At 42.5% G+C, this 12,092-nt stretch overlaps 1 protein-coding gene across 2 annotated transcripts in view; it reads left to right on the forward strand.

The window, feature by feature from the left end:
• LOC309553549 (glutamine--fructose-6-phosphate aminotransferase [isomerizing] 1) overlaps nucleotides 1-12,092 on the forward strand; it is a 55,934-nt gene that overhangs the window by 17,344 nt on the left and 26,498 nt on the right. For both annotated transcript variants that reach the window (XM_082254808.1, XM_082254809.1), the window contains exons 2-3: nucleotides 1,648-1,755; nucleotides 3,437-3,544. In XM_082254808.1, coding sequence (XP_082110934.1) covers nucleotides 1,648-1,755; nucleotides 3,437-3,544 — 216 coding nt within the window. The remainder of the gene's footprint in view (nucleotides 1-1,647; nucleotides 1,756-3,436; nucleotides 3,545-12,092) is intronic.

The following is a 12,092-nucleotide window of genomic DNA, read 5'->3' on the forward strand; positions in this document are numbered from 1 at the left end:
GCATGCAGCAAATTAAGTCGGAACTCCAGCCTGCTTACTTGATCTGGTGATTTAGTGCAGTGGTTCTCCACCTCCAGTCCTCAAGTTCCCCAAACAGGCCATGTTTTCCTTTACTTTGCACAGCTGCTTTAAATCAATATCCATGACATGGTATTGATAAGAGCTATTTTATCTAAGGGAAGCTCCTAAAACATGGCTGTTGGAGGTACTTGAGGACTGCCGTTGAGAACCACTGATTTAGTGGATACTGTTGATGGAGGATGAGTTTGACAATCCGGCATCTTTTAGTACAAGTTGGCAAAATCTTCTCCTGTATATCTGAAATGATGAGCTGTAGGTGATTTCTCTTGCTTTTAATGCCTCCTGCACACTGGGCTGCGTATTAGGGATCGACTGATATATCGGGGGCCGATCTGCACTTTCCACGATGTATCGGAATCGGCCCCTGAGGTTGCCGATATTTCGGGAAAATGTTTGTACTGGAGTGATGCCTGCAGCTAGAGGCATCACCCCGGTACCGCCGTCCATAGTCGATATTCGGCTGTCTTGTAATGACAACCGATGTGGCTAAGAAGCCACTCAGCTGTCATTACAAGGAGTAGGAGGGGACGTCACCCCCCCCCCTTGCTTTAATGCCTCCTGCACACCGGGCTGCATATTAGGGATCGACTGGTATATCGGGGGCCGATCTGCACTTTCCACGATGTATCGGAATCGGCCCTTGAGGTTGCCGATATTTCAGGAAAGTGATTGTACTGGAGTGATGCCTGCATCTAGAGGCATCACCCCAGTACCGGCGTCCACAGCCGATATTCGGCTGTCTTGTAATGACAACCGATGCGGCTGAGAAGCCACTCAGCTGTCATTAGAAGGAGTGGGAGGGGACGTCACCCCCCCTCTCCCCGCGCGCGCCTCCAACAGATGGATGATGTTATGGGGTTGATTTCGTAAAGCCGGAAAATGCAAAATCTGTTTCATCTGTGCCTGGTAGTCAATCAGCTTGTTCAGTTAAGCTTTGACAGAAAAAAAAAATCCTGGACGCTGATTGGTTTCTATGCAGAGCTGCACTAGATTTTGCACTCTCCAGTTTAGTAAACCAACCCCAAGTGACTTCTCCTTTCGACACTTCATTATTCCTTATCTAAACCATTGTAATGACAATTAGCGCTGATATGTGTACTCATAAATCTCCCCGTTTGGTACCCATAAAACTCCCCATTTGGGTCGAGTAGATTTAAAAACTTCCATTTGCATTGATGGGCCTTTACAGATGTGGAGTGAGAAGATGAGTTTAGCTGGGACCACTCAGTGCGGTGTGACCAGTACAGTTATGTTTGTCACTGCCGCTGTTCTGCAATGTTCTGTGTCCTGTGTATTATTCCTAGCCACTAGCATAGGCTTTTCCAAACCTTTTACTTATTGATAGCCCCGGGAATATGGATTTTGATCTACAAGATGCTGTAAATTTTGTGAGGTTTTATAAACTGCCACTAAATTCTCCATTACAGCTAACAGTACACTGAGAGCTGTAGCACATGTTTTAACTTGCTCCTATTATATATTTTTTTCATCTGTTAGGAATTGAATCTACTTGGGCATCGGTCACAGCTACCTATCTTTTACTGAGCTTTTTTTTTTTTCCCCCAGGAATTTTTGCTTACCTCAATTACCATGTGCCCCGCACCAGGCGTGAGATCCTAGAAAGGCTCATCAAAGGTCTCCAGAGATTGGAGTACAGAGGATATGACTCTGCAGGTGAGTAGAGCTGGCATACTGTAATACTTTGTGTTCTATGTTAAACTCAATTTTGCTTTATAGGAGGGAACAGGAAGAGGGTTGCTTTTCTAGGCTGTATTTAGGAGATCTTGATTCGGCCCAACCACCCCGGCTGGGATAAACCCACTTGGTTTTATCCATATATAAATAGCCACAATAGGAAGGCCACAAAGCCGTTTTATGGAAGCTAAAAAAAAAAAAAGTTCTTGTGATAGAATAGGAATTTCCCTTGCTGTGCCTATGAATTTCCTGGGCTTCTATGTGTGCCGAAGTACAGGGTAACACTCACTCTCTCGCACTCTCTCTCTGGGGGTAGCAGTGCTCAAGAACTCCAAATGTTTAATGAAATTACACAGAACATTTGGCTTGTGTACAATTATCTCAGCATCTCCTCATCTTAAAATTATACCTTACTTTACAGATCTTTTAAGGATTATGTATTTAAACGTTATATGCTCAAAGCATTGACTGCATGATGGAGCTCTGATAGCTGCTTGCTAGTTCTTCTACAGACCCATCACTCAATGCAACTGGTCAGGTTCATATTCACTGCCTGGACCCAGTGGGGGAGATTTACTAAAACTGGTGCAGCTGAGCTGTGCATAGTAACCAATCAGCTTCTAGTTTTAAGTGTAGGTTCACACTGAGGCCGGTTTAAAAGCGAACTCGCACAATTTCAAAGGGCCATTTTCAGTTCGACTTCGGGGGCAATTTCACAGACATCTGTGCGGGTTCTTGCTCCCCAAAGTCGCCAAAAGTAGTATAGAAACTCTTTTCTGGAATTGGTGCGTCGTCGCACCGTTTTGGACAGTGCTGTTGCTGGCAATTGTCTCCGATTTGACATGTCAAATCGGACCAATGTGAACGTGGGGTTATTGTCAAAGCATAATTGAACAAGCTGCAGTTAAAAGTGGATTGGTTACTGTGCACAGCTGCACCAAATTTAGTGTGCACCAGTTTTAGTAAATCTCCCCCTATGTGTGGTCTTATAGAATTTCAACTTCTATCAGGGGCTTTACATTATTTTTTTTTATACAAATTTTATTAAGTTCTTTTTATGAACATGCGCACCATGATCTATGGTCAGGGATTAGATTTTAAGACTATGGGAATTAGAGGGGACAGATGCAGCATTGGTGTGATGCTGCATCTGTCCCCTGCCTGCTTTGCACTGAGAACTGAGCTATCAAACACAGCTTATTGCTCAGTTCTCCTCATTCTGTGAGCAGAGAGCTAGGTACTGTAAAACTCCAGCTCTCTGCTCGACCCCACCTGGAGCGCTGGGCTGTGAAGGGGGCGGTAAGGGCTAAGAGGCTGAGCCAGCTGTCGGTTCAGGACTCTGGGTGGATCCCAACCATACGGGATCTTTTCAGAGCCTCGACCGGCTCTGTGATGTCAGCTGACGGTCAGCGTTAGCCCGCTGTTGACTACAAAAATGGATCACAGGAGTGCAGAATGAACTCCAAACTTGTGTTTCATGGGAGAGTACGGCAAAAATCGCTTTGGCTAAAATCTCCTTTTAAGCTACTGTATTCTTTTTCATAGCTCTCTGGACGTTTATTCCTTTTCAGCTGTCTTTGATAGGCTCCATATCGCTGCTCTCTGGTGACTTAATAATTAATAAGATCTTTTGACTTTGAATGTACATTGTTGCTTGCAGGTGTCGGTATTGATGGTGGCAATGAGAAAAACTGGGAGAACAACTCCAAGAAAATTCAGCTCATTAAGAAAAAAGGGAAGGTCAAGAATTTGGATGAAGAAATAAACAGTACGTGGCATTACAAATGTTTCTTTATCTAAAACATGTTGGATCATTTGCTTTTAAATTGAAGATTGATTCATATAGAGGTTGAATGTATCTTGGGTGTCCCAGGACCTCCTTAGTGGGCTGTGTGGTGTGTGTGTTTTTTTATTTTCTCCCCACAAACGTTTCACTGCTGACCCTCCATAGATTGAGGCGGCAGTTGGCTGAATATTTGTAGGCATTAGGCTATTTGGAGAGTACTTCTAAACTAAGGAGAACTGGCGCCAAAGTTATCCATGATTGTAAGCCACTATTAGAGGAGTTTTTGTATGCAATATGTAGCCGCTGCTAATTGTCAGCAGGTGTATCCATCAAGATAGATAAAAAATAAATCGACACAGATCTAAACTCCCCTAATTTAGAAGACAAAATACCTTGTTGTGTCTCTCTTGAATAATGACAATCATCAAAAATATAATATATGTGTGCAATAAAAGTGAATACAGTAAACCCCCGCTCCATCGCGGTTCAGTTTTTGCGGTCCCGGTATATTGCGTTTTTTTTTTTTTTGTAATGTTATTTTACTATATAAATCATTAAAAATGAAATATTATTGTGTTTTCCATAATCTCTCCGTATCTTTTATGGGTTTTAAATGAGTTTCTATTGTTTTAAAAGTGTGTTTAAAGACCTTAAAATGCTTTTACACGTACAGTGACAGTAAAAAAAAAACATGCCTACAATGCATTTTAACCACTTAAGCCCTGGAAGATTTTACCCCCTTCCTGACCAGGGGTTTTTTTTTGCTAATTTTTTTTTTTTTTTTTTTTTTTTACTGCGTGACTTTAACGGACAATTGCGCGGTCGTGCGACTCTGTACCTAAACAAATTTCACGTCCTTTTTTTTTTCCCACAAACAGAGCTTTCTTTTGGTGGTATTTGATCACCAGTGCGATTTTTTTTTTTTTTTTTTTTTTTTTTTTTTTTTTTTTTTGTTTGATCATGCGCTATAAACAAAAAAAAGCATAATTTTTGCAAAAATAACAATACTTTTCACTTTTTTTTTTTATATGAAATTCCCCCCCAAAAAAATGTAAAAAATCAAAATTTTTTAACATTTTCGGCCAAATTTACGCTACATATGTTTGGTAAAAAAAATCGCAAAAAGCATATTTTGATTGGTTTGCGCAAAAGTTATCGCGTTTACTAACAAAGGGAAAGATTTTTGTCATTTTTGGTGGTTTTTTTTTAACGAGTAATGGCGGCGATCTGCGTTTTTTTTTTTTTTTTTTTTTGCGACATTGCAGCGGACAGATTGGACCCTTGACTGACATTTTTGACACTTTTGGGGGTACCAGTGACATTACTGCAGTAATCAGTGCTATATATATGCACTGTTACTGCAAAAATGACACTGGCAGGGAAGGGGTTAACTGTATTGGACAGGGAGGGGTTAAGTGTCCTAGGGGCGTGATTCTTACTGTAGTGGGACAGGTCTCCTAGTGTAAAAACAAAGATCAACGGTTCTACATAGTAGAACCATCTGATCTTCATTTTTACACAGGGGAGAATGACAGGCGGCTTGTTTACATAAGCCGCTCTGTCTTTCTCCCGCTGTACCGGCGATCGTAGTGTGACCGGCGGACATCGGGTCCGCCGGTCACACGCCCGCACTCCTCTGTGAACGAGCCTCAGCGGGCGCGCGCCTCAGCGGGCACGCGCTCGCCCGCTATTGGCTCTAAAAGGAGTGACAGGCGAGAGACGTAGATCTACGTCACTCTGCCTGGCCGGGGCTGACTGCCGCAGTAAATATACTGTGCGCAGTCGGCAACCGGTTAATAGGGTTTTTCTATTTTGCGGATTTTCACTTTTCGCGGCTGGGTCCGGAACATAACCCCCGCAATGGAGAGGGGTTTACTGTATTATGTAAAAATAAACAATAAAATAATCAATATTTGTAAATATCTATCATACATTAAAAAAAAAAAAAAAAAGTGCTTTGAATCCAAAATTCAATAACCTATAAAGTGGTCCAAAAAATTCATAAAGTCCTAAAGAATCCAAAAAAGTGAAAATTCTTATGTTTACAGATATGTGCAACACACCCTCTGCAATCCTTCCACCGATCACCCTAAACTGATTCACCAGATGGAGTGGCTGGTAAAATGATAAACCAGCTAATGCGCCTTTTTATATGAAATATCCAGCAGGGCCGGTTCACAATCTAACACTGGTTGTTCCCGTCTTCACATACAGGCACTCTCATTGGGATGTATGAGGATATGTGTTTTTTAGGAGGAAAGGAGAATCCACATAGTTTAAATCCATAAAAACATACTCGTTTATTAAAAAACAAAATGTAACACTCACATTGTACAAGAGTCCCCCCCGACACTAAGGATTGTAGCATTAAGGTTACAATGTATCCATTGCCTCCGACTTTAACTGAAGCCACGAGTGTGAGTTTGACATGCGCAGTAGTGTCCAGCGTCCTAGCCCCATCCGACTAGTTTCGTCATTCGACATCCTCACGGAGCGCCAGGTCATAGAGATGAAGCAAAATGTTCTCTCTAAGGCCCCTTTTTTCCCAAGAGGACACAGACCAAGGCGCCTCTGTTCTATGGGTGGTCAGGTGTAAACAGACTCCACTGTCTGTTTATAGCCAACTGCCCTCTAATTTGCTCCGCCTAAGTGAAAGGGGTAGATCCCCTTCCATGTGCAGTGTTGTGTGTTTTTATTTTATTTTATTTTTTTTCTTTGCGGGCTGAATGTGATTTAAGGTAGGCGGGTGTAAACGGGCACAAGTGTGTTTACACCCGCCTGGCCATAGGGGTGAATAGAGGGCCTGATCAGGTCTGCTAGAAAAATATTACAGTGAGGGGAAAAAAGTATTTGATCCCCTGCTGATTTTGTACATTTGCCTACTGACACTGAAATGATCAGTCTATAATTTTAATGGTAGGTTTATTTTAACAGTGAGAGACAGAATAACAACAAATATCCAGAAAAACGCAGTTCAAAAAAGTTATACGTTGATTTGCATTTTAATGAGTGAAAAAAGTATTTGATCCCCTATTAAGCAGCAAGATTTCTGACTCCCAGGTGTCTTCTATACAGGTAACGAGCTGAGATTAGCACCCCACTCTTAAAGGGAGTGCTCGTAATCTCAGCTTGTTACCTGTATAAAAGACCCCTGTCCATAGATGCAATCATTCAATCAGATTCCAATCTCTCCACCATAGCCAAGACCAAAGAGCTGTCCAAGGATGTCAGGGACAAGATTGTAGACCTACACAAGGCTGCAATGGGCTACAAGACCATCGCCAAGCCACTTGGGGAGAGGGTGACAACAGTTGGTGCGGTTATTCGCAAATGGAAGAAACCCAAAATAACGGTCAATCTCCCTTGGTCTGGGGCTCCATGCAAGATCTCACCTCATGAAGTTTCAATGATCATGAAAACAGTGGAGAGTCAGCCCAATACTGCATGGGAGAATCTTGTCAGTAATCTCAAGGAAGCTGGGACCATAGTCCCCAAGAAAACAATTGGTAACACACTACACCGTGAAGGACTGAAATCCTGCAGCGCTGGCAGGGTCCCCCTGGTCAAGAAAGCACATGTAAGCTTGCTAATGAAAATGTGAATGATTCAAATGAGAACTGGTTGAAAGTGTTGTGGTCAGATGGGACCAAAATTTCACTTTCCGTGTTTGGAGGAGGAGGAATGCTGCCTTTGACCCCAAGAACACCATCCCCACCGTCAAACGTGGAGTTGGAAACATTATGCTTTGGAGCTTTATTTTTATTTTTTTTCTGCTAAGGGGACAACTTCTGCATCAAAGGAACAATGGATGGGGTCATGTAGCATCAAATCTTGGGTGAGAACCTCTTTCCCTCAGCCAGGGCATAGAAAATGGGACGTGGATGGGTATTCCAGCATAATGACCCAAACCACACAGCCAAGGCAACAAAGGAGTGACTCAAGGAGAAGCACATTAAGGTCTTTAGATCTTCATCCCATAGAAAATATGTGGAGGGAACTGAAGGTTTGAGTTACCAAACGTCCACCTCAAAACTTTAAAGATTTGGAGAGGATCTGCAAAGAGGCGTGGGACAAAAATCCCTCCTGAGATGTGTGCAAACCTGGTGGCCAACTACGAGAAACGTCTGACCTCTGTGATTGCCAACAAGGGTTTTGCCACCAAGTACTAAGTCATGTTACTAAGTCATTTGACCGAAGGGGTCAAATGCTTGTTTCGCTCATTAAAATGCAAATCAATTGATAACTTTTTTTTAAATGCATTTTTCTGGATATATTTGTTGTTCTGACTCTCTCACTGTTAAAATAAACTTGCTATTAAAATTGACTGATCATTTTTGTCAGTGGGCAAACATACAAAATCAGCCGGGGATCCAATGCTTTTTTTCCCTCACTGTAAATAATTTTGTTAAATCTAATGTTAATTGTGCAAAGATTGTATCGTCAGATTGTAACACAGATATATAGATAGATAGATAGCTATATATATATATATATATATATATATATATATATATATATATATATATATATATATGTGTATATGGTGAGGTTTAGACTCTTGTTGCTATGAACATCTTAGCAGGTAGCAGTCAGTGGCTGGTGCTCCATGGGCCGGGGGGCAGACGGACCACACTTGCCTGCACAACCTACCCCCCCCCCCCCTCCATTCTCCTCCCGGTCACCGGCTCACTCACTCTGGTCATGTGGAGGGCAGGCAGGTAGCAGCGGCTTCCCCCTCAGTCTTCTGCGTCTCCTCCCTCCTTCTCCTCCTTGGCTAATGGCATGGCTTCACTTTTCCGCCAATTAGGAAACGGGTCTCAGGACCCGCTTCCTGATTGGCCAGGAGGAGGATCCATGTGACAATAGTGAATATTCATTCGCTATTGTCACACAACTGGGTGGGCTTAGGGCCCAGTGCTCTGCGCCCTGAGCCCACTCTTTTTTGAAGCCTATTAGAGCCTCTGGCTCTAATCACGTGCTTAAAAAAATAAATAAAATAAACCCCATTGGAATCAATGCGTCCAGGTGCCCTGCATGTAGATTAGGGGGCCGGACACATGGATGGGGGGGGGCACTGTCAGCAGTGCTTCCAGCTGTATATAGGTGGTGAGGACATGTTGCCTTGGCTTCAGGTAATTACGTTTTAGACCACAGTATATAAGCGGCTGTGGTAAACTGGGACAAGTGGTCATTGCATAACTTCCTTTTCCCTTTGGACTTTATCTTCGTTGTCACCTCTGTGCCCTTGTTCCTACAACATGCGCTGAGTAGCAATGTCCTAATCCCTGTCCTAATGCAGCCATAGTGCTCTGGATTTGGAGTGCCCCTGAGGGTTAATATTTCTCTATATCTGTCTGTTTACCCTGTTTGAGCCAGCTGGCATCAATGCCGCTCTGCAGTGATTGTTAATAGCCAGGTTTATTTCTGTATTTACCAAAAACAGAATGTGAATAGCAGGAGTTTTCCCTATCCAAGCATTACATGCAGCAGAGGATTGTACACATGAATTTAATAAAAAGCTGCCTTGCCCCCCTTCAGGGTCTCTCTGCTTACATCTGAAGCCGTTTTCAGCAAAGTTGAGTTATTTAAATACCTGGGGGGTCGAGGTCTCCAGCTTGCAGGGGTCAAATAACTCTTTTCTGTTTAGCATGTGAACCAAAGCCTAAGAAAATATTTTTTTTTCCATTAAGAAGGAAATGGTCAGTGGTGCTCCCGTGTCGTGCGGCCAGCACCATTAGAGTTATTTGTTTGTATCCCAGAGAGCTGTAATGGAGTTCTCTCTGGCCACAGCAGCAGAGTTAAGGATTGCCTACGTGGATGTTCAATGAAGAGCGATGCTGAGCTTCTCCTAATGACGTGTAGCCTAACATGTTGTGCTCCTTTTTTTGCTGGGCCCAAAGCCTGGTTTAAACATTGTTTTCCAACAAAAACAGTTTCAGGAAAATGTCATTTATTCACATTACCCCACTGGCCTCATCTCTCCTCTCCTTGCAGCTTTAAGCCTGCCAAAGGATCTCATAATGGAATTTAGGTAACACTAACTCTGGTGAGCTTTTAAGAAATAAATATACGGGATGACCCCTGGCTCAGCTGGAAAGTCCTTTAATCGTCATTTTTTTTTCCTTTTTACTAGTTGAATTTATTTTTTCTATTTCAAATCCAGCTTTTGTCCTGATTTATTTTCTTTTCATTTCCTTGCTTAATGTACATAAATGCTAACCCCCAAAGCGGCCCATTTCCTTTTGCCGTAAATTCAGTTTTCTGATTGCTCATAATTAAACCTATTTACATGTGGTTTTCTGAAGGGGCCCAGCTCCTCGAATTGTGTAGGGCCTGTCAGACTAATAGAGAATTCTATATTGCTTGACATGTGGGGAATTGCTCTCTTAAAGAATAAAGTCTTTCCCCAGCATCACTTTTGTCACAAACAGATTATTCCTGATTGCCGAATAACAGTTGGAGACATGTAGATCATGTCTGTGTCCCTGCGGCCAATGGTGTTTTCAGAAGAACATTTTTCTATATGAAGAAAGCCTGAGGTTAGATTATTGATGAGCTACAGATAAAACTAAAATTCTGCAGTTTCAGCTCGTCACTTTTTGTTAGTGTATGATATGGAGCCTTATTTCTATAATAAATATATATACTGTATTTTCCGGCGTATAAGACGACCCCCCTATTACATGATCTACCGGTAATACTTATACTTAGGTTACCTTGGAGATATTATACTCGGCGTATAAGACGACCTCCCATTTTTGGGGGATTTTTTTGAGGTTCAAAAGTAGTCTTATACGCCAGAAAATACAGTGTATATATATATATATATATATATATATATATATATATATATATATATATATATTAATCTCTGTGGATTTGAGCAAACCATGCATAGGCATTACTAGTGCTTTAGATTTTTTGCTACCATGTGAGCAAACAAAAATTGCAAACTGTCAGTAATTTTCAAACCCACTTAAACTATTAAGGTTTGGAAGACTTTGGCTGGAATCCTCCCCATACACGGTAAAGTGGACCTCTCCGTTATAAACAAAAAGGAAACGCAAAGAGGCAGGATTTTTAATGCAGAAGAGACATACCATGTTATTTACCTGCTTGTCCACATTGTACACTGAGCTGTGCAATGCCGAGATGGCTGAATTCCCATGTCCTCTCGGCCAGGCCAGTGGAAACAGTAGGGGATTGATAACTGGAAGACGCCAGGTTGAAGAGCATGCATGCTTGATGTTAGATTTACTTTAGGGCCCTTTTTTATATAGAGCATAAACTTGTCAAATGGTATATATCAATCAGCGATAACCTTTTGACCAACCACCATAACCTATTGAGACAAGGACTCCACTAGTCCTCTGAAGGTATGCTGTGGTATCTGGCACCCGGCCATCAGTAGCAGATCCTTCAAGTTCTGTAAGTTGCAAGGTGGGGCCTCTATGGATTGGACTTGTTTTTCCTGCACATCCCACAGATGCTCTATTTTTGGATTGAGATCTGGAGAATTTGGAGGCCAAATCAACACCTCAAATTTGTTGCGTTCCTTAAACCATTTTTTAATTCATCAGACCAGGCAACCCTCATTGGTTTGTGTACCAGTTCGGATTCTCCTGTGCCCATTGTAGGAGCTTATGGCTGTGGACATGGCTCAGTATAGGCACCCTGTCCAATCTGCAGCTACACAGCCCCGTACACAACAAACTGCGATTCACTGTGTGTTCTGACACCTTTCTGTCGGACATTAACTTTTTCAGCAATTTGATCTACAGTAGCTCTTCTATTGGATCAGACTAGCTGGCCTCAGTGAGCCTTGGCTGCCCATGACCTTGTTGCGGGTTTGCTGGTTTTCCTTTCTTGGACCACTTTCAGTTGGTTCTGACCACTGAAGACCGGGAACATCTCACAAGAGCTGGTTTTGGAGTTGCTCTGACCCAGTCTTCTAGATATTACAATTTGGCCCTTGTCAAAGTCACTCAAATCCTTACACTTGCTCGTTGTGGCGTGTGTGTCCCCCCCCCCCCCCTACTTTAAACATGCAGGGACATCATGTTCATTTGCTGCCTAATCTATCCCACCCATTTTCAGGTGCCATTGTAATGAAATGTTATTTACTTTACCTGTCACTGGCATGTTGTTCTGGCGATCAGTTTGTGAATGTGTTTTGGGCACAATTTTGGAACAATTGTTAAACACAAATGATTCTTTTGGCATAACTCAAGTGGAGTCTCTCCACTTCATCAATAATCCCCAATGCAAATCCTCCCTGATGCTCCAGCCGAACACCAGTATCGATCATCCGCTTCTGCCGCTCAGGCTTCCAGTTCCGCAACACTATTGCGTGTCATCTGTCCAGTTAGGAATTCTGCATGACCACTTTTCTGCTGATTCCGCAGAGATAACATGGCATGGAGGTATACCACATATGGGAGGATGACCAAGGAAAAAGGCCACTATGTTGAAGTTGGGTATATTCTAGATCAGCCTTTTTCAAACAGGGTGCCCAGGCACCCTGGTGTGC

This window comes from Pelophylax lessonae (genome assembly GCF_965119305.1).
Source record: "Pelophylax lessonae genome assembly, chromosome: 4".
In the NCBI taxonomy this organism is placed as follows: Eukaryota; Metazoa; Chordata; class Amphibia; order Anura; family Ranidae; genus Pelophylax; species Pelophylax lessonae.